Source organism: Mobula birostris, chromosome 10 (genome assembly GCF_030028105.1).
Source record: "Mobula birostris isolate sMobBir1 chromosome 10, sMobBir1.hap1, whole genome shotgun sequence".
NCBI lineage: Eukaryota > Metazoa > Chordata > Chondrichthyes > Myliobatiformes > Myliobatidae > Mobula > Mobula birostris.
Genome location: NC_092379.1, coordinates 131,756,999 through 131,780,903, shown reverse-complemented (window position 1 = coordinate 131,780,903; position 23,905 = coordinate 131,756,999). Strand labels below are relative to the sequence as shown.

General features: G+C 41.5%; 1 protein-coding gene across 1 annotated transcript in view; it reads right to left on the bottom strand.

Moving 5' to 3' along the window:
* mtm1 (myotubularin 1) overlaps positions 1-23,905 on the bottom strand; it is a 154,167-nt gene that overhangs the window by 128,400 nt on the left and 1,862 nt on the right. The window contains exon 2 of the mRNA XM_072271003.1: positions 5,729-5,829. Within this exon, the coding sequence (XP_072127104.1) occupies positions 5,729-5,794 (66 nt within the window). The 5' untranslated portion in view covers positions 5,795-5,829. The remainder of the gene's footprint in view (positions 1-5,728; positions 5,830-23,905) is intronic.

Genomic DNA, 23,905 nt, shown 5'->3' with positions numbered 1-23,905 from the left:
CAAAGTCAGTATGGTTTCCTTAAGGGAAAACCTTGCCTGATAAACCAGTTGGAATTCTTTGAGATTATACATTGGATAGATAAAGGGGATGGAGGGGATGTTGTACATTTGGTCTTTCAGAAGAACATTGATAGGTCCCACACAAGGTGGATAACCATCTTAAGAGCCCATGGCATTACGGGAAAGTTATTAGCATGGTTAGAGCATTGGCTAATTGGTAGGAGGCAGCGAGTGGGAATAAAAGGATCCTTTTCTGGTTGGCTGCCAGTGACTAGTGGTATTCCACAGGGGTCGGTGTTGGGACAGCTTTTTATGCTGTATATCAATGAATTAGATGATGGAATAAATAGATGGCTTTCTTACCAATTATGCAGATGATATGAAGATTGGTGGAGGGGCAGGCAGTGTTGAGGAAACAGGTAGGATGCAGAAGAACTTACGATTAGGAGAATGGGCAAGAGTGTGGCAAATGAAATACAATGTTGAAAAATGCATGGTCATGCACTTTGGTAGTAGAAATAAAGGTGCAGACTTTTTTCTAAGCATGGGAGAAAATCCAAAAATCTGAGCTCAAGGGGACTTGGGAGGCCTTGTGCAGAACACCCTAAAAGTTAACTTACAGGTGGAGTCAGTGGCGGGGAAAGTAAATGCAATGTTAGCATTCATTTCAAGAGGTCTAGAATGCAAGAGCAGGGATGTGATGCTGCGGCTTTAAGGCACTGGTGAGGCCTCACCTTGAATATTATGAACAGTTTTGGACTCATCTTAGAAAAGATGTACTGGTATCGGACAGGGTTCAGAGGAAGTTCACAAGGATAATTCCAGGAGTGAAAGGGTTATCATATGAGGCACTTTTGATAGCTCTGGGATGGTACTCGTTGGAATCTAGAAGGATGGTTGTGGGGGGGGGGGGGGGGGAGATCTCATTGAAGCCTTCAAATGCTGAAAGGCCTAGACAGGGTAGATGTGGAAAGGATGTTTTCCATGATGAGGGAGTCTAGGACAGGAGGGCAGAGCCTCAGGATAGAGGGATTTCCATTTAAAACGAAGATGTGAAGAAATTTCTTAGCCAGAGGGTAGTGAATTTGTGGAATTTATTACCACAGGCAGTTGTGGAGGCCAGGTCATTAGGTGTATTTAAGGCAGAGCTTGATAAGTTTTTGATTGGCCATGACATCAAAGGTTACAGGGAGAAGGCTGGGGAGTGAGGCTGAAGAGGGGAGAAAGGGATCACCCATGATTAAATGGCAGAGCAGACTCAATGGGCCAAATGGCCTAATTCTGCTCCTATGTCTTTATAATCTTAAAGAAGTTCCTTATCTCCACAAACAAGAAGAAATCTGAGCAACACACACAAAATGCAGGAGGAATTCAGCAGGTCAGGTAGCATCTATGGATAAAAGTATAGTTGACGTTTCAGGTCAAAACCCTTTGACAAAACTGGAGAAAAAAAGCTGAGGAATAGATTTAAAAGGTGGGGGGGGCAGGGGAGAGAGAACTATGTACATTGATGAGATCTGACGTAGATTGGGAGACCGCTTCACTGAGCATCTACCAGAACCTGTACATTGACCCAACGTAGATTGGAAGACTGCTTTGCAGAGCAATCTGAGCATGGAATGGAAGGCATTCCTTATTACAGTGTAGCAGTGGTCTCGTGTGTTGGGACTCCTGGTGCTGCAGGTTATGTCCTGATGATAACTGGCCAGAAATGTCTTCAAATCAGCCTGATTGAAGTCTCCGACTATGATTTGAAGTGTATTGGAGTGGACTGTTTCTTGTTTGGTGATGGCAGCATTCAATATCTCAAGTGTCTCATTAGTGTCAGTTTTTGCAGTATGTACACTGTGGTCAGGATCACAGAGGAGAACTGTCTTAGTAAGTAGAACCGTCAGCACTTAATATCAGATATTCCAGATCAGCCAAGCATCAAATGAACATTTCATTTGTAATCTTCCATGCAAGGAACTTATCTTGGAACAAGTGCTGCAGCTGCCCCTGCCCCTGCCCCTATACCTCCGCCCTCACTATCATTCAGGGCCCCAAACAGTTCTTCCAGGTGAGGCAATACTTCACCTGTGAGCCTGGTGGGGTCATACACTGTGTCAGATGCTCCCAGTGTGGCCTCCTGTATATCGGTGAAACACGACATAGATTGGGAGACTGCTTCGCTGAGCATCTATGCTCTGTCCACCAGAGCAAGCGGCATCTCCAGGTGGCCACCCATTTTAATTCTACTTCCCATTCCAACATGTCAGTCCGTGGCCTCCTCTACTGTCGTGATGAGGCCACATTTAGGTTGAAGGAACAACACCCTATATTCCATTTAGCCTCCAACCCGATGGCTTGAACATCGATTTCTCTAACTTCCAGTAATGCCCCCAATGCCCCCATTCTCCATTTCCAACCCCCTTTTCCCTCTCTCACCTTATTTCACCAATCAACTTCCCAGCTCTTTACTTCGTCGCTCCTCCTCCAGTTCCACATCACTTGGCATTTCTCTCTCCCCTCCCCCACCTTTTAAATTTACTCCTCAGCTTTCTTTCCCCAGTCCTGCCAAAGGGTTTCGGCCTGAAAGGTCAACTGTACTTTTTTTCATAGATGCTGCCTGGCCTGCCGAGTTTCTCCTTCGTTTTGTATGTGTTCCTCATCTCCATTCTAAAAGAATATCCCTCTATTCTGAGTCTGTGTCCTCTGGTCTTAGACTCTCCCACCATAGGAAACATCCTCTCCACGTCCGCTCTATCAAGGACTTTCAACATTCGAAGGATTCAATGAACTCACCCCTCATTCTTCAGAATTCCAGCAATTACAGGCCTAGAATCATCAAACGCTCTTCATATGACAAGGTATTCAATCCTGGAATAATTTTCATGAACCTCCTTTGAACCCTCTCCAGTTTCAGCACGTCCTAAAATAAGGGGCCCACAACTGCTCACAATACTCCCAAGTGAGGACTCACCTGTGCTTTATCAAGTCTCAACATCACGTCCTTGCTTTTATATTCTAGTCCTCTTGAAATGAATGCTAACAACGCATTTGCGTTCCTCACCACAGACTCAAACTGCAAATTAACCTTTAGGGAATCCTGCACAAGGACTCCCATTAAATTAAATAGTGAGGTAGCATTTGTGGGTTCACAAGTTTTTTTTAAATCAAAACCTGCATGCATTATACTTTTTGGTCTTAGTCCAATGACACTTCTTCCCTCTATCCCCCTCTTGAGATTCTGTGTTTGTTTTGGAGGAGCTAATTCATTCTGCATTTTATCCAAATGACTGCTCTTCAAGACTGTAGACTACCAATGTTAACAGGCAACTCAACTTTGTAGGACATCAAAGCTGAGTACAGCCTTCTGTTTTCATGCAGACCCTCCTTACTCAATTTCCAGTTAGTCACCAGATAGCAATCTGGTAGAGCTCCTGATTGTATCCAAAACCTTTTTCTATAGCAGGGGGTATTGAGACTAATAGTATTACAGCACTTCCACTCCAGCTGAATCAACTTAACTCTGATCAAGGCTAGAATATAGAACCTTCCTGATTTTCAATGTCCAGCAAGACCAATACTATTGCTTTTAAAGCTGGAACTAAACTAGCAGACTATGTTCACACAACTGAAGCATCTGAAGATTTTATTTTAATAAGTGCTCTTAACCAAAACCAACCATCATCTCTCAGGCCATGCTCTTTAGCTTTTCCACTAATGCACATATACTGAGAATGATATTTTATTTAAGTTCTCGTCCTGAGCAACATTTAACAGAAGTTCCATTCTGAGACATTCAGTACATAGAGGAAAAGAGCAATGTCAATTACCAACTGCAACGCTATAATCTACCCCAATAATCAAAATCACTAGGCTGTGCTCCTTCTCCCTGCATACAAACAGAAGCTGAAACGTGAAGATCCAGTACAGAAAATAATACAATACTGAGGAACAAATCTAAAAAAACAGCTTGATGAAGGGTCTTGGCCCAAAATGTTGACTGTTTATTCCCATCCATAGAAGCTGCCTGACCCCAGCACATTGTGCGTAATGCCCTAGATTTCTAGCATCTGCAGTACCTCTTCTGTTTTAAGATTAGCTTTATTTGTCACATGTACATCTAAAAACATAGCGAAATACTTTGTGTCAATGACCAACACAGTCCAAGATGTGCTGGGGAAACCCACAAGTGTCACCTTGTTTCTGTTGCCAACACTGGATGCCCACAGTTCACTAAGCCTAACCTGTACATCTTTGGTAGGTGGGAGGAACCCACAAGGTCACAGTCTCCTTACAGACAACTGTGGGAACTGAACCCCCGATCTTACAGCTGGCACTGTAAAGTGTTACACTAATTGTTACGCTACCATGCTTCCACATGGCTGCTTTGAGTCAGTAGATTGGTCTTTGCTCACAGACTCAGAACTCAGCCTAGGTAAGTATGTTACCATTTACAGTGACTATTGGCAAGAGTACAATCCACGTGTTCCCAAACTGAAAACTATGGATGAACCAGGATATCCGCTCCCTACTAAAGTCTAGGACTGCGACGTTCAAATCAGTTGACATTTTCTTTACAAAAGTTGACATATGAGCTCCATAAAGCTATCAGAGATGTCAACAGACAACACTAGTCCACAACAGAGTCCCAAACCAGCTGCCAATTATGGAAGAACTAATAAGCAATGATGGAGTACAAAACTAAGTCAGGTGGCATCGTCGGTAACAATGCATTCCTTACGAGCGAGCCCAACATACTGAATGGAAGAGGATTACAATGTCACTATCCTGCTTCCCCTCTCCCAACTGACAGCCTCCAATGCACCTGACCCCACAGTCACTGCTGCAGATATCAGTCTACTGGACAGCAAACACATGTAAAGCAGCTGGCTCAGATGGTGCCACTGGCTGTGTCCTGAGTTCATATGCACCAATGCACCATCACAGCTTGATGTAGCAACTGCTCTGCAAGCACTTGACTGCAAGAAACTGCTGACAACTGCGGACTCCACTCAGCAAATCACAGGAACCAGTCTTCTCCACCTGCATTGTCAACAGTTCACACAGCTTCAGGAAAGCAGCCTGCATAATCAAAGATCCCACCAACTCTGGACATTCTCACCACTCCTCTCTCCCACCAGGCAAAACGTTGGTAGCACATACAGTATCAGTAAGCTCAGACAGATTCTACCCCACTAGACCACTGATTGGTTCCCTAGTACAATACGATGGACACTTGGTCCTCACAATCTATCTGGTTATAATATTGCACCTTACTGTCTACCTGTAATACATTTTCACTGCACTGTGACAATTTATTATGCACTGTTCATGTTTTACTTTGCATTACCTCAATGCACTGTTGTAATGAATTGATCTACATGGATGACATGCAATACAAACTTTTCCACTATACCTCTGCAGGTGACAATAATAAAACAAATCAAACCAAATTTTTTAAACTCGTGATGCTGCAGGGGGAGAAAATAGCTGTTAACATTGCAATCTCTGGTATTTTACCCATGTGAGGAAAGCAGCAGCACTGCCAGGTGGTTGGAGCAATGGGTTCAAATTATGGATGGGATTGGTCTCACATACTACACAATGGAACATCTTATCAATACAAAATAGGCAGACATGTGAATTAAACCATTTAACCGCTCAAATGCAGGATTTCTGATTGTAGTAGCAAATACAGTTACCAGAAAATGTTAATACTAAAAACAGGGGAGAAACGTACCTTTTTAGTTGAAGAGTTGATTGGTATTGAAGCAGAATATACAATTGGGGAAGATGCAGATGCCATATTTTACCCAGGTTCTTGAAGGACAAAAGATTCGACTGCAATATAAATAGACCAGTTAGCCACAGCAACAATTGCAGGGGTGCAAATCTTTCTCAAAGCTTTAACGTGTTTTGTACAAAGCAATATGTCAAGATGTTTGTAATAGATTTTTATCTTGTCTACAAATATATTCATATCCATGCTCAACCTTAACATAAAAAAGAACTTCAATGTAACTTTACATCAACAGATTATTTTCACACCTTGTCATTCACATTCCAGTTCACTGCTCCAATTAGATACAATTTGCATCTTAAAAATTTAAGCTTGAGAATATGAACCAGAAGGTTTTAAACCACCAGACTTTCTAGACAGTCTCCACAATGGACTTCAAACAAAGCTGCTAAAATTTGAGTCCTTTATTCTGATGCAACGTTTCAATTTGACACCATCTCTAGGGGATCTGGAGCCTCCAGTAACACTGATGTCATCAAGTGTCATCACTGAGTAGCCAAGCAGACTGAAAATTTTCAGAAAATTAACCAGGAAGTGAAAAGCACAGGACATAAGAGCAGAATTAGGCCATTCAGTCCATCGAGCCTGCTCCGCCATTCCATCATGGCTGATCCTGGCTCCCACTCAACCCCATACACCTGTCTTCTCGTCATATCCTTTGATGCCCTGATCAATCAAGAAACTATCAACTTCCACCTTAAATATATGCATGGACTTGGCCTCCACTGCAGTCTGCGGTACAGCATTCCACAGATTTACCATTCTCTGGCTATAAAAATTCCTCCTTACTTCCGTTCCAAAGGGTTGCCCCTCAGTTTTGGGGCTGTGCCCTCTAGTTCTGGATACCCCCACCATAGGAAACATCCTCTTCACATCCACCCTATTTAGTCCCTTCAACATTCGGTAGGTTTCAAGGGCATTCCACCACCCACCCACCCCACCCCCCACCCCTGCATTCTTCTAAATTCTAGTGAGTACAGTCCCAAAGCTGCCAAACGCTGCAATGTTAACCTGTTCGTTCCCGGAATCATCCTCGTGAACCTTCCCTGGACTCCCTTTAATGACAACATATCCTTTCCAAGGTATGGGGTCCAAAACTGCTGACAATACTCTAAGTGCAGCCTGACGAGTGCCTAATAATGGCTCAGCATTATCTCCTTGCTTTTAAAAGTATAGACTGTATTTTATTTTTACCTCACTTTAAAGTAAAATAAAGACTTAAGTAATATCATGGGCTCAAGTTAAAAAGCAAAGCATCTTAACAAAGAAAATTAAATGATATTTCAAAGCAGGTATTGATCCATGGCAGAAAAAAAGTTGGGAACCCCTGGTTTAAAGAATGCGCTTTGGAATGAAGGGAGATACTTTCAACAATGACCAAAATCTCCCACATCATTTAAAAGAAAAATGATATATCTCATTCAACTGCAGTTTAACATTATCAATGAGATTTTACTGCAAGTGTAAAATGCTGAAGCTCACATCACTGTTAATTATTGCAATCTTTGCAAAAAATAACACAGATAAATTTCTGATTTGTTTTACAACTGATTTTTAACAGATACCATACATGAGTGCCAGTAAACAACAACAGCATTACACCTGCATATTCCTTCTCACTGATGTGTGGGGTACGCATCACTCCATGGTAAATGGAATAATGTTGGCAGGTCCTTTTGCTCATGATGATGGAGTATTAGACACAAACAACAATTCACTCCATGCATTCCAGAAGAACAAAGGAGGAATCTATGCCCTCAAAATACAAACTGGACATGAAAATTGCTTTTCCACTTTCCCCCCACATGCATGAAATATAATTTTGACACACACAGAACTGAAGGCATATAGTGGAATAATTCTGCCTACAAGTCAAATATAGCAGAGTACAGTGCTCCTATATCCATGACGATTTCAGTTAGAGCATCATAAGAGCTGTCTCTACAACAGTGTTGAAACTCTGCAAGCTATCTCTGTTGACTACAACATACGTGTGATCCACATTTTAAATATAGAATTATAAAGCTACCAAACACTACATATGGACTGTGACACAGAAATATTTTACAAAAGCCAAATTAATTCCTTGTTGGATATTTAACTTTAAAATATTGAGTCTCACAGACCACATTATTAAACCTCTACACATTAGTTTTATAACAATATGATACTGACATGAAATATGAAGGTTTGTTTTAATCTTTTCACTAATACTACCTGACCTACAGAATACTTTTGCTTTAAGAACCAACACTATTCATTTCTTTGGTCTGCTTTACAGAAAAATTTACCATCCACATGTTCAAGGTTTAGGACAGGAATGCCCCTAGACAGGACTAAGTACTACAATCCATTGAAGGAGGATCTATTTTCTTAATTCTCCCCTCACTGCTATGTTAAGGCTTAGAACTGGAAATAACACATACTGCAAAAAAACTGTCCTGTTTTTCTGCACCATGGCAGATTGGTCTTCTCAAAACATTTTCTGAACTAGTGAAACAATCCAAAAATAATTAAAGAGAACATCTTGAAATAATCAAGAACAGGACCTCTGGGCTTCTAGAAATGGACAGAAGAGCAAGGAAAATACATTGCCTTTGTTTGCCAAGGTTCCAGTTAGATCTTCTCAGTAACATCCAGTTCAAGTCCAAGACCGTCTCTAAACCCCAAAGCAGGGAATTGGGAATGCTTTTTGCTGGACTCAATTATTTTATACAATCCTAAGCTTTCAACAACGATGTGAAAGAAAACATGTTGAAGTGCCACTGATGGTAATTCACATTCAATTACTGCATGATCAGTTAAAAATTACCCAACAATATGAATACACTTTGAGCTGAACAATTTCTCCTTCTGGTTATCACCATCAGATTATTCAATCATTCAGTCATGCAGCTTCATGCCAGTACCCATTATGTGACTGCAATGCTATGCTCCAAATGGTGACAGCTCAGTAGGATTTGATCAAAAATTCCTTTTACAAGAAATATTTTGTTACTTTTGTAGACTAAAATTGCTGTGTAAACACAAAGTCATGCTGAGGTGAATATGCTGGGACTTCAGTTTTCATATACAATCCAATTCTAACTGGGGAAGACTTCACACCAAACTTAGAAGCTCAGTGTATTCCATTATGTAAATATGCAATGTCAATACTTACTTTAATGAAATTAAGGTTCTTTACATGAAAGATCTGTATACTTAATATAACAGGTCATGCATCCACAAAATTTAACATTCTTATTCTTCAGTTCCCACTTCTCTACTCCATACCCATATTGTTTGTAATTTAAGATAACTTAAAATATTTTGACAATATTAAACAGAATTCTGAACAAGGATTCCATTTCTGGAACTTTCTAAACTGTGGAATTTAATGAAGTGAAGTAAATAAGAAAATCATCACAAGTCACAGCTTTGAACGTTTTCTGAAGTGGCTCTGAGAGTTCTGCAGGTCTGTAGGACAAAGCAGTCTATCTTTGACATTAATATGTAAACAAATTCAGATACTTTCATCACTGCTCCAAGGTTAGGATTAACACACATGAAATAATAATAATAATAGTAAAATATTTATAGAATACTTTTCATACAGACGATGTACTTCAAAATGCTTTACAATGGGATGAAGCACAAAAATGCCTGAAAATAAAACTAAAATTATATTAAAATATATTAAAAACATTGGGATCACTCCCTATGTGATTCCGCTGTCCATTTGATCCTCCCAACTAATCTCCCACCTGGCACACTTGCCCATTCACCTCCTCCCTTTCCACCATTCAAGGTGAAGGCACTTCACCTGTAAGTTTGTTGGGGTCATCCATTGTATCCAGTGATCCCAAGCAGCCTCTTTTACATAAGACCGCAAGACATAGAAACATAGAAAATAGGTGCAGGAGTAGGCCATTCGGCCCTTCAAGCCTGCACCGCCACTTATTATGATTATGGCTGATCATCCAACTCAGAACCCCGCCCCAGCCTTCCCACCATACCCCCTGACCCCCGCAGCCACAAGGGCCATATCTAACTCCCTCTTAAATATAGCCAATGAACTGGCCTCAACTGTTTCTTGTGGCAGAGAATTCCACAGATTCACCACTCTCTGTGTGAAGAAGTTTTTCCTAATCTCGGTCCTAAAAGGCTTCCCCTCTATCCTCAAACTGTGGCCTCTTGTTCTGGACTTCCCCAACATCGGGAACAATCTTCCTGCATCTAGCCTGTCCAATCCCTTTAGGATCTTATACGTTTCAATCAGATCCCCCCTCAATCTTCTAAATTCCAATGAGTACAAGCCCAGTTCATCCAGTCTTTCTTCATATGAAAGTCCTGCCATCCCAGGAATCAATCTGGTGAACCTTCTTTGTACTCCCTCTATGGCAAGGATGTCTTTCCTCAGATTAGGGGACCAAAACTGCACACAATACTCCAGGTGTGGTCTCACCAAGGCCTTGTACAACTGAAGTAGTACCTCCCTGCTCCTGTACTCGAATCCTCTCGCTATAAATGCCAGCATACCATTCGCCTTTTTCACCGCCTGCTGTACCTGCATGCTCACTTTCAATGACTGGTGTATAATGACACCCAGGTCTCGTTGCACCTCCCCTTTTCCTAATCGGCCACGATTCAGATAATAATCTGTTTTCCTATTTTTGCCACCAAAGTGGATAACTTCACATTTATCCACATTAAATTGCATCTGCCATGAATTTGCCCACTCACCCAACCTATCCAAGTCACCCTGCATCCTCTTAGCATCCTCCTCACAGCTAACACTGCCACCCAGCTTTGTGTCATCCGCAAACTTGGAGATGCTGCATTTAATTCCCTCATCCAAGTCATTAATATATATTGTAAACAACTGGGGTCCCAGCACTGAGCCTTGCAGTACCCCACTAGTCACCACCTGCCATTCTGAAAAGGTCCCGTTTATTCCCACTCTTTGATTCCTGTCTGCTAACCAATTCTCCACCCACACCAATACCTTACCCCCGTGTGCTTTAAGTTTGCACACTAATCTCCTGTGTGGGACCTTGTCAAAAGCCTTTTGAAAATCCAAATATACCACATCCACTGGTTCTCCCCTATCCACTCTACTAGTTACGTCCTCAAAAAATTCTATGAGATTCGTCAGACATGATTTTCCTTTCACAAATCCATGCTGACTTTGTCCGATCATTTCACCGCTTTCCAAATGTGCTGTTATCACATCCTTGATAACTGACTCCAGCAGTTTCCCCACCACCGACGTTAGGCTAACCGGTCTATAATTCCCCGGTTTCTCTCTCCCTCCTTTTTTAAAAAGTAGAGTTACATTAGCCACCCTCCAATCCTCAGGAACTAGTCCAGAATCTAACGAGTTTTGAAAAATTATCACTAATGCATCCACTATTTCTTGGGCCACTTCCTTAAGCACTCTAGGATGCAGACTATCTGGCCCTGGGGATTTATCTGCCTTCAATCCCTTCAATTTACCTAACACCACTTCCCTACTAACATGTATTTCGCTCAGTTCCTCCATCTCACTGGACCCTCTGTCCCCTACTATTTCTGGAAGATTATTTATGTCCTCCTTCGTGAAGACAGAACCAAAGTAATTATTCAATTGGTCTGCCATGTCCTTGCTCCCCATAATCAATTCACCTGTTTCTGTCTGCAGGGGACCTACATTTGTCATAATTAGGACATAATTAGGCCATTCAGTCCATTGAGTCTGCTCTGCCATTTCATCATGGCGGATCCATTTTCTCTTTCAACCCCATTCTCCTACCTTCTCTGCAAAATCTTTCACACCCTGACTAATCAAAAACCTATCAACCTCTGCTTTAAATACACCCGATGTCTTGGCCTCCACAGCCACCTGTGGCAACAAATTCCACAGATTCACCACCATCTGGCTAAAACAAATTCCTCTTCATTTCCGTTCTAAATGGATGTCCCTCCATTCTAGGCTGTGTCCTCTCGTCCTAGACTCACCCATTAAAGGGAAACATCTTCTCCACATCCACCATCTCTAAGCCTTTCAACATTTCATAGGTTTCAATGAGATCCTCCCTCATTGGTGAGAACCAACATAAACTGGGGGACTGCTTTGTTAGCACCTCTACTCCATCTGCCAAAAGCAGAATATCCTGGTGGTCAACCATTTTAATTCCTATTCACGTTCCAAGGCATTGGTTCATGGCCTCCTCTTTTGCCACAATGAGGCCACTCTCATGGTGAAGGAGCAATACCTCATAATTTGTCTGGGTAGCCTCCAACCTGATAGCATGAACATCAGTTTCTCCTTCCGATGATTTCTTTCTGTTCTCCTTCCTTCTTCTACTATTCTCCACTGACTTCTTGCCTCTTCTCCTCAACTGCCAATCACCTTCCCTTGGTGCCCCTCCTTCTTCCCTTTCTCCTATTGTCCACTCTCCTCTCCTATTAGATTCCTTCCTCCCCAGTCACCTGGCTTCACCTATCATCTTCTAGCTATCCTCCTTCCCGTCCCCCCACCTTTTTATTCTGGTGTCTTCCTCCTTCCTTTCTAGTCCTAAACATGGTCACTGCCCGAAACATCAATTGTTTATTTATTTTCATAAGAGCTGCCTGACCTGCTGAGCTCCTGCAGCATCTTTTGCGTGCTGCTCCAGATTTCTAGCATCTGCAGAATCTCGTGTTTATTAATACACCTTTACTTTTCATGACAGTACTTTTACTGATAACAGAAAACATTTTTTTTCTCTAATGCATGTCATCAAGACATACACAAATCCAATATTTCAACCTTGATCATTTCAAATGGCTTGGCATTCAATGCCTATTATGTAAACATTCTGAGCCTTTTGTATGAAACGGTGATTCCTGATTTCATTTGTAAATGGCTGCATAATGGGGGTGGGACTCTGAGCTCGAGCAAGTAATGAATACATAGCAAGAGCAAGTCCAGTAATCAGGACAACCATGGACACAGTAAAGTCAGGAAAAGAAATATTCAGCCAAAATAAATTTATTTCAATTCTTAAGGTTTAAGCTAGAACAAAATTTGGCCATTTGGCCCATCGAGTCCATTCCACCAGTCCATCACGGCAAATTTATTATCCCTCACAACCCTATTCTCTTGCCCTCTCCCTGTAACCTTTGACACCCTTACTAATCAAGAACCTATCAACCACCACTTTAAATATACTGAATGACTTGGCCCGCAGCCATCTGCAGCAATGAATTCCACACATTTATCACCATCTGACTAAAGTTGTTGTTCTTCATCTGGTGTAAAGCAACATCATCCTATTCTATTCCTAGACTCCCCCACTATAGGAAACATCCTCTCCACGTCCACTCTATCTAGGCCTTTCAATATTCGATAGGTTTTATTAAGATTCCTCCCCCTACCATTCTCCTAAATTCCAGCAAGTATAGGCCCAGAGCCATCAAATGCCGCTCATGCATTAACACTTGCATTCCAGGGCTGTTAGGTGGATTAACTCAGAGCATGAAACAGTTCTGAGGACTAGGATATTATCAGAAGAGCAGGACTGTCAGCTCAATATTCCAGGATACAGATGCTACAGGAGGGGCAAAGGTATAGGTAAACAAGGGGGTGGGGAATAACCTTTTTGATAAGAGAGGACACAACAGCAGAAATGCCACGAGCCACGATAGCATAATGGTTAGTGCAATACTAATGCAGGTCAGCAAGTTGGAGCTCAGAGTTCAATGCTGGCATCCTCTGTAAGGAGTTTGTACGTTCTCCCCATAGAATGCGTGGGTTTCCGCCAGGTCCTCTAGTTTCATCCCAAAGACATACTGGTCAGTAGATTAAATGGTCATTGTAAATTGTCCTGTTATTAGTTTAGGGTTAAACAGGTGGGTTGCTGGCAATGGAGTTCGAAGGGCTGGAAGGGCCTGTTATGCACTATATCTTTAAATAAATAAAAATAAACTGTAGAACTTTGAGAGGACACTCTTGGGCATCCAATGAGGCCACATGAAACAAGAAACAAATCTAGTGGGACTGTATTATAGATGCCACAATAGCCTGCAGGAACTTGAGGAGCAGGTGTATAAAGCAATTGCTCATAGTTTTAAGCTTAATATGGTTGTACTAGTAGGTAGATTTTAATTTCCCCCGTTGTTGACTTGACCACCTATGGGTCTAAAGGGGGCTGGAATTTGTGGTGTGTCCAGGGAAGTTTCCTGAGTGAATATATAGAGGGCCTTTCTCAGAAGGGTGCAATATTAGACCTTCTCTTAGAGACTGAGGCAGGGCAAGTAACAGAAGTGACACAAACACGAGGAATTCTGCAGATGCTGGAAATTCAAGCAACACACATCAAAGTTGCTGGTGAACGCAGCAGGCCAGGCAGCATCTCTAGGAAGAGGTACAGTCGACATTTCAGGCCGAGACCCTTTGTCAGGACTAACTGAAGAAAGAGCTAGTAAGAGATAAATAAATAAACCCTAAATAACTGAAGTAGGGTTAATTTTAGGGACATCAGGATCTGGCAGCAGTCAAGTGGGTGCACCTGTCTGAAGAGATAGGAACAAATGACAAGTGGGGGGTTTTAAAGAGTGTGATCACAAGTGTCCAGGAGAAACATGTTCCTATCAGGATGAAGGGTAAATCTGGTCAAGAAAAAGGAAGCAAGCAGTCTTGATGTACAATGTTTGATAATGAAAGAAAAAAAATTGCAGATACCATATATCTGAATTGTAAAGCATGCCAGAAATGCGTGGTCAGGTTCAACCCTTCCCTGTAAGTCAGCACCTCAAGTCCCAGCAAAACCCTTGTAAATTTCTGATGAAAATCAACTGTCCATTTCCCTCCACAAAAGTAGACTGACAAACCGAGTTCCTCAAGCAATGTGCAGCATGTTGTTACAGAAATCCTGCTCAATACAAGGGGAACTGCAGATTCTCAGCACTTGCAAAGCCCACTTTCTCTTTTGTCATAGAACATACAACCAAATAGTATTTTAGCTGTGCTTTGTCAAAATTGTTATCAAGCAAGAACTTGCAATGATAAATTTAACTCCGATTATATTCTTGGAAACTATTCTACCATTTTATCCATGATTTTCCTGTTTTACATTAGAATCCATCCCATTTGATTTTAAGAATAACACACACAAAATGCTTGAGGAAGTCAATAGGTCAAGCTGCATCGATAGAGAGGAACAAAGAGTTTGTTTTGAGTAGGATGCTAGTCAAACTACTTTTTATAGCTCAATGAAAAAAGACTTGCCCTCACAACCAGGTCAGCTGACTATAATTCTATTAAATTCCTAACTCAAATCACTTTGATTCAAATATAAACCAATAGAAAATGCTTCAACTGTAAAATACTTCAAACGACAGGAAAAAGTGGGGTTACACTTTTGTTTCACACACAAGAAAATCTGCAGATGCTGGAAATCCAAACAACACACAGAGAATGCGGGACGAACTCAGCAGACCAGGCAGCCTCTATGGAAAAGAATAAACAGTCGACATTTTGGGCCGAGATCCTTCATCAGGACCTTTTTGTTCACCTTTTTTCTGTTTTATTTCTAAATATCTTTTGAACTTTGATGGTTTTAAACTCTCATTTCCAAACCAGTTTTGACTAATAACATTGATTCACATTCAGATATTTAATGAGTGCTCCAATCTTCTTCCACCACAGGCCTGCTCCTGATGAGGCCTGCAGGCTACTAAAGGGCCACTCTGATGCTCTCCACTTGATTGGACTTGTGGTTCAGGTCACGGAACAATGCCTCACATTCTGTAATCCAATATTCGGTTTGCAACCCACACTTTGGTGCAGTGTATCTAGGGGCAGAGCTGTCCATATGGTGGATCTGCAAAAGAATGAGGGTACTGTAGACTGGCTGGGTGCAGTGGACATGGGTGTAGAGGTGTTACAGAGCTATGGTCCAGACTTATATTGGACTAGCTTACATCTGCATTTTTTTGATTATTCATGGAACTATCCCCTTCAGTTACACTACATAATCAAAAATCAACTGTAGTCTCAAGTCCTATGCAAAACCCAAGCTGAAATTTAAGTCTAGGCTAAAGTAGAGCTGCCCTGTTTGATGTATTCTTTTAGATGAGAAAGACAAAGTCCTATCTTCCTGGATGGTGCAACTGTGAAGACCAGCTGAGAAAATAGGTGAGGGTTCAGATTCTGTCATCTCAGACAGCACTTCTGACAAGACTTTAAACTTATACTTGAAACTTCAGAAATAAATTAAAGATCCATGCTGATTCAAGACTGAGCTTACTGTTGATTCCTAATATCCTAACCATTATCACTCTTACCTGACCAGATACTGAAGTATTGGTTGTCATATTGCTGTCCAAGAGATATTATATACACAATTTGGCAGCAGCACACACACACAAAACTGCCACTGTAGCATAGTGGTTCAGGCGATGCTATTACAGCTCAGGGATTTGGAATTCAGAGTTAAATTCTGACATCATCTGTAAGGAGTCTGTACGTCCTCCCCATGGAATGCGTAGATTTTCTCCAGGTCCTCTGGTTTCCTCACACAGTCCAAAGACTTACCGGTTAATAGGTTAATTGGTCATTGTAAACTGTCCCACAATTAGCTAGGATTAAATTGGGGTTTGCTGGGTGGTATGGCTTGAAGGGCATATTCTGCACTGTATCTCTAAATAAATAAACCCCCTGTAATTTGCAAAAAAAGGAATAATAAAGCAACCAATAAAAATTACTAATCAAGTTAGATATATTTCTCCCCTTTGAAATTACTGGACACAAGGGAACACATTCAGAATGTGGTCTAAAGAAATATGATTTTTTTAACATGAAAAAAACCCTTCTCTGACAGAGCAGACAATACTAATGACCAGTAGCTTACTGTCCTCAAGGGTGGTGGAAGCTGAAATATTTAATGAGTTTGAAGGAACATTGTGTAGGTACTTGAGGGAGATGCTCTTATAGCGGTTAAAGGATTGAGCAGAGAGAAAGAACTAGAGGGGATTCTTTTACAGAGAGCGGGCAAGGACTCAGTGGTTTCCACCACATTTTCCTATGCTCTATAACTCCATGACACTAAGTGCTTTACAGTAGGAAACATTTAAGTATCTGTATCAATCGGGAAGACTGATGGGACAAGATTACGCATTCAATTTGACTTTCAGACACAGCAATGAATATTACCGACTGGTCACTTACTCTGGATGCTCTAAACTGAAAGGTGTCCACGTCAAAATTCCATTAGTAAGAATACATCACATTTTCTGAAAAAATTCAATGCAACCAACAAAATAATATTTTAATTACATTTCCCCAAACATGGCCACTTGGATTTCTGCAGGTCTAACTGCCTCTGAAACATTGACAATAAATGAGGGTTGTTTCATTAATGTGAAGGCTAAATCAATTACTTAGGCATCTGATCAGCAATGTTCACTACTACAACTGATTAGTTAATACTCTCCAGGGTACAAGTCATGAATATGACTGCTCATGATGGACAGGTCTCTATTCAGGGCATACTACAAGTGATTAATGAGGTTTGAAATCTTAATGTTTCAGGATAGTAATTCTGGTGAAATCACATGGGTAGCATTTACTATAGTTTCGATGGTTCTAATGGCATAACATCATCTCTAGGGTACTGTAGCCACCGTACAATGCAGTAGTTTGGGATTAGATTAATTTTGAAAACCATGCTATAATTTTAAAGATTCATAATTAAGATGGCAGCTCATTACCTTTGGCTTACTCCTATTCCTGTGCCGAAACAATTTGCTTTAATAAGGAGGAGCTGCTTCAGAAATTGCAAGCTCCTCACTCGACTGCTTATTGAAAGAGTTAGCCCACACTGACATGCAGCAAGACCTGGACAACATACAGGTTTGGGCTGATAACCAGCAGGTAAAAATCAGGTCAATCAACTCCCCAAAAACAACACACCTTAAAATTCATCTAATTTCATTACAATCACCTTTACTAAATTTCCCTCAATCACTTGGGTATAGACAGGCTCCTTTAAGATTGTTATAGCCAGGAGTGGTAATGCGGAAAAGCTCCCACTACCTATTAAGTGCTCCCAATGGTGTGTGCCTCAAATAGCTTCTGACAACCAAGTCCAGCTCCTTGCCTTCACGTGTGGCTTAGCTTACTAAGCCCTGCGGAACAGTTTTTACTGACAGAAGGCAACAGTGGGTTACTGGTGCCTTAACACCAGACGCTTCAGGCAGATGGGGCTCGTCAGCCCTGGTTGGCAACTCATCTAGAAGGAAAACTCTGATCTCAAATCTCCACTGCCTTGCCGCCATACCCACTTACGGGGAAGGCTTTGGGAGTAACCCCGAAGGAAAAATCCGACTGGATTTTTAAGGCAGTCCTACATTGAGTTGAATGTTGATTGGCAACTCCTGCAACTCTGCTGGTACCAAACTGTATTGGTCTCTGTCGTTCCTTTAAGTTCATCAGATGTGTCAAGAGGAGGAGCTTGCTACATGGGCCACAGCTTGGTCTTCATACTGTACTGCCCAGGCTTGTGTATCTAAACAGATAGGACGCAATATCCATGTTCAACTCTGACCGATGGAGGCCTCAGATAGTGGAAAAAGTTTGTATTTACCCTGTGGTTGGGTGAGACTAGAACTAGAGGTAGTGGGTTAAAGGTGAAAGGTGAAATGTCTAAGTAGAGCATGAAGGGGAACTCTTCCACTCAGAGGATGGTGACAGCGTGGAACAAGCTGCAAGTGGAAGTGGTGGATGTAGGTTCGATTCCACCATTTAAGGCTTTGGATAAATATATATTGGGAGGGGTGTGGAAGTCTATGCTCCAGGTGCAGGTCAATGGAACTAGGCAGAATAATAGTCCTGTATGGACTAGATGGGCCAAAGAGCCTGTTTCTGTGCTGTCATTGTCCAGATACTTACTGGACCCATCATATCAGTAGGTAGGTGTTCTATGATAAATGAACCAATTTCCAAGAGCCCACAACCTTCCACAATCGACATGTGCCCTCTGAGTTCAGTTCCATTATCGCGTAAAGGAGATTGACAGCAACTAGGACAAGTCAGCTTACATATCCACCATATCCACCACCAGAAACACCATCTACCACCAAAACTCCACACCACTCATATAGGAACATCACCTTCTGCAATTTCTAGCAGGTACATGTTCTCTGGAAATCCTCAAGACACCACAATTTTATCTGAATTCTCTAGCCACTAATATCATGAGCATTTATGCTTCCTTTTTTCCAGAAAAGTAGAAGCAGAATTTGTCTTCTTGTAACCAATCACCTTCTTGAAGCTATTGTGTATTTGCATCACAATCCAGATCCTAGAACTCCTTACCCAACACCTTCACTACATTGACTGTAGCAGCTCACAACAGTGGTCCTTCCCCCCACTTCCAAAAGCGATTAGGAGTGTACAATATGGGCCGGCTGGTGGCGCAATGACATCGGCGCCGGACCTGGGAGCGGAGGTTCCCCGGTTCGAAACCAGTCGGGTCCGCTCCCGAGTACACTTTCCATCCGAGCCATGTTGAATGTCGAGATCGCAACTCGACCTCGTAAAATAAAGGGAAAAATACTGCAAAAATGTCTGTGTCAGGAGTGACATGCCACACAGTCTCCCTCTCGCTCCACGCCTTGTAAAAAGCTATGAAAAAGACATCACAGATGTACGCACAGACGCGCACACACGCAGACTCACACGCATGCAGGCACACGCCAAAAAAGGAGTGTACAATAAATGCTGAGTGTACTAGAGAATGCTATATCCCATGACTTAAAAACAAAATAATTTCTCTACAAGGCTTTATCAATTCATCCTCACCTAATATAAAACATGTTCTAAAATTCATGTCAGCATATTGCAAGCAGATGCATCAAGAAATTGCAACAGAGACATAAACAGTAATTGCTTGGATGACAAAAATATTAGGTCAGAACAGTTAAGCACAGCATTCACAATTCAGAACATTTTGTAGGCTGAACAATTTACTTCATGACCATAAATACACTGTGTTATGGTTGCCTTTTTTGGGGCGGCACAGTACCATAGTGTTAGCACAACACATTACAGTACCTGCGAACACGAGGAAATCTGCAGATGCTGGAATTTCAAGCAACACACATAAAAATTGCTGGTGAACGCAGCAGACCAGGCAGCATCTATAGGAAGAGGTACAGTCGACGTTTCCGGCCAAGACACTTCGTCAGGACTAACTGAAGGAAGAGTAAGAGATTTGAAAGTGGGAGAAGGAGGGGGAGATCCGAAATAATAGGAGAAGACAGGAGTGGGAGGGATGGAGCTAAGAGCTGGAAAGCTGATTGGCAAAAGGGATATGAGAGGATCAGGGGACAGGAGGCCTAGGGAGAAAGAAAGGGGGGGGGGGAGCCCAGAGGATTGGCAAGGAGTATAGTGAGAGGGACAGAGGGAGAAAAAGGAGAGAGAGGGGGGGAAAAAATTATAAATAAATAAATAAATAATGGGTATGGTACGAAGGGGAGGAGGGGCATAAACAGAAGTTAGAGAAGTCAATATTCACGCCATCAGGTTGGAGGCTACCCAGACGGAATATAAGGTGTTGTTCCTCTAACCTGAGTGTGGCTTCGTCTTGTGGCAGGTGCCTGAAATAGGTAACCGGGGCAGTAGAGGAAGCAGGCAGCGTGGTGAGTTTAAAAGTCTTTTAGATAAACACATAAAGGAAATGGAGGGATGTGGCATCAAGATCAGAACAATATTGTGGGCTGAATGGCCTGTCCAGTCCTGTACTGTTCTATTTATACTCCAAGCGAGAGGGAGATTCCTAGGTCAATCTGCCACTTGAAGAGCCACTCCAGGTAAATACAGTCCCCACAAGTACAGAAGTGAGCATGGGCTGTCTGCAAATCCCATCTCCTGCTTTAAAAAGGGATGTCTGCAACTTTATCAAAACCCTATTAGCTTCTACTGTCATCAGCAGATTTATTTTTTTCTCCAAAAAAAAAAAAATAGAAATAGCAGCCGCCTGGCAGCTCATTAGTATTGAAGAATTTCTGTGACTTTTGTGTTAAGAGTTCCTATACATCCTAAGCATCCTCTGTAGTTTGATATTTATTCGCGTTAGGTTTGCTAATCTCTTTAGCAGAAAGATATTGCAAATATTTAAGAAAACAGCACACAGAAAATGTTTGACCAACTTAAAACAAAACAGTTCATGGCAGGTCTAGTAACATCTGCAGAGAAAAGCACAGCACAACTCTGCTCAGAACTCTGTAATGAAAGGTACCGTTTCTCTTTAGACATGCAGATATTTATTATACTTTTTCATTTTGGTTCAGCTCTCAGCGATATTTTCCACTATTAAAAGTACATAAACTAGATACTCTACTTACAATAAACTATGAATCCAGCCATATGAACTCTACATTTTCCTTCTGACCTGCCACAAGAAATTTTTTTAAAAACTCACATTCTAGTTCCACCAATACCCAAATTGATTAAGGAAATGAATACGTGAGCTTTTCAATGTGGAAAGGCCATAAATTCCAACAGCGCTAATAAGGTGATTACAAATTACAGACATTCTGCAACTGGTCCTGGTCAGTTCAGAACATTGCAAAGCCTGAACAAAAATCCATGCTCCTGACCGCTCTGAGATTTCTGCTGGCTACAGAAATATGTGAATATCATGCAAGGAAAGGGTCTAAATAACAGAAACACTATACAGTCAAACAGAGTAAATACAAAGAGAAGTTAGCTTACGGAGAAAGAACACATTTTGGATCCAGGGATGTAACCCTTTAATAAAAAAGGGCTGAAGGTAAATAGAATACATGTTGTCATAGTTTCAATATCATTTGTAACATGAATAATTTATTTTAAATAAAGCATTTTTACCTACTTAACTGGAACTTGTTCATGACTGATGATGGCACCACAGACTACTCAGTGAATAAGGCAAATGCAATTTATAATTACTATATTGAGTTTTATCGAACAAACTATTGCAGGTCTCAGAGCGCGGAATGACCCGAGGTTTGGCCTACTTGGGTGCCGGGCCAGAGGAGAGGGACGAGCCGGTGTTCAGCCACTGCTCTGCGCTCAACTGAGACTGTGGCCTGCAACCAACTTTAAGCTGCCTTCATTCACTGTCTTCTTCCATCTAGCACCTAAACCGCTTGTATCATTCAGTCCCTTCCAAATTGCCTTTACTCTACCCTCCTCTGCAAGTCAAAATGTTAACCAGGTTCAGGACCTGTTATTACCCCTCAACCATCAGTCTCTTGAACCAAAGGGGATAACTTCACTTGCCCCATCATTGACATGTTCCCACAACCTAGGAACTCACTTTCAAGGATTCATCTCATGTTCTCGATACTTATTGATAATTTGTTTACCATTATTATTCCTTTCTTTGTGTATTTACACACTGGTTGAACACCCAAGTTGGTGCGGTCTTGCGCTGATTCTACAAGGGTTATTATTTGATGGATTTATCGAGTATGCCCGCAAGAAAATGAATCTTAGGGTTATATATGGTGACCTATATGTACTTTGATAATAAATTTACTTTAACTTTTCCTTTAACTGATTAAAGATCACTGACCCAAATTGTCGTCTCTCATCTTGCCCAAAAGTGCTTCCAGACCAACAAGAATCCAAATCAGATTTATTGTCACTGAAGTCCTGAAATTTATTATGGGGCAGCAATACAGTACAGGCACAACAAGTTAAAATAAAACATAAATAAGTAGAGTCACAGAATGCTACCGTCCTAAACAGCCCACCTAGCCCATGTAAACTATTATTCTGCCTGCACCCAGACCATGGCCCTCCAATCCATGTACCTATCCAAAATACAAAGTAGTGCAAAAGAGGAATCGTGCGGACATTTCCAACAGTTTTTCTGATCTGTAGTCCATATGTGTTACTTGAAAACTAACTATTTTTGAAAGTTCTTTGTGGAATATTGTTGATTTCTGACAAGCATACAGCACCTTAATATACAATTTCTTAAAATTCCATTTAACCTCTCTGAAAGTTTCACAAATTGTCGCAATGTTCCTGCATTAAATGCTCCCGCTCAGGCTTCAAGAAACACATGCTGCCTTGATGGCATTAAAAAATAATAATTCCACTGTATCAGAAGCACAAACCTCAAAGGACAGACAAAAATAAGCGGTGCTAGAAAGTTTGTGAACCCTGTAGAATTTTCTCTATTTCTGCATAAATATGACCAGATCTTCATGCAAGTCCTAAAACTAGATAAAGAGAACCCAATTAAGTAACACAAAAACATTATACTCATTAATTTATTTATTGAGAAAAATGATCCAATATTTAATGTATTTGTTGGAAAAAGTATGTGAACCTCTGCGGTAATGCCTTTTACAAAAGCTATTTGGAGTCAGGTGTTCCAGTCAATGAGATGAGATTGGAGGTGTGGGTTGTAGAGGTGCCCTGTCCTATAAATAACACACACAAAGTCAGGTTACTGACAGAGCCTGCTCTTCTCAAGAAAGATACGTTTATGTGCACCATGCCTCAACCCAGACAACTTTCAGAGGACCTTAGAAGAAGAATCATAGAGATTCATGAAACTGGAAAGGGCTACAAATGCATTTCTAAAGACCTGAGTCCCCAGCAAGAGAAATTGTCTACAAATGGAGGAAATTCAGTACTTATAGAACATAGAACAGTAGAGCACAGTACAGTACAGGCCCTTCGGCCCACAATGTTGTGCCGACCCTCAAACCCTGCCTCCCGTATAAGCCCCACCTTAAATTCCTCCATATACCTGTCTAGTAGGCTCTTAAACTTCACTAGTGCATCTGCCTCCACCACTGACTCAGGCAGTGCATTCCACACACCAACCACTCTCTGAGTAAAAAACCTTCCTCTAATATCCCCCTTGAACTTCCCACCCCTTACCTTAAAGCCATGTCCTCTTGTATTGAGCAGTGGTGCCCTGGAGAAGAGGTGCTGGCTATCCACTCTATCTATTCCTCTTATTATCTTGTACATCTCTATCATGTCTCCTCTCATCCTCCTTCTCTCCAAAGAGTAAAGCCCTAGCTCCCTTAGTCTCTGATCATAATCCATACCCTCTAAACCAGGCAGCATCCTGGTAAATCTCCTCTGTACCCTTTCCAATGCTTCCA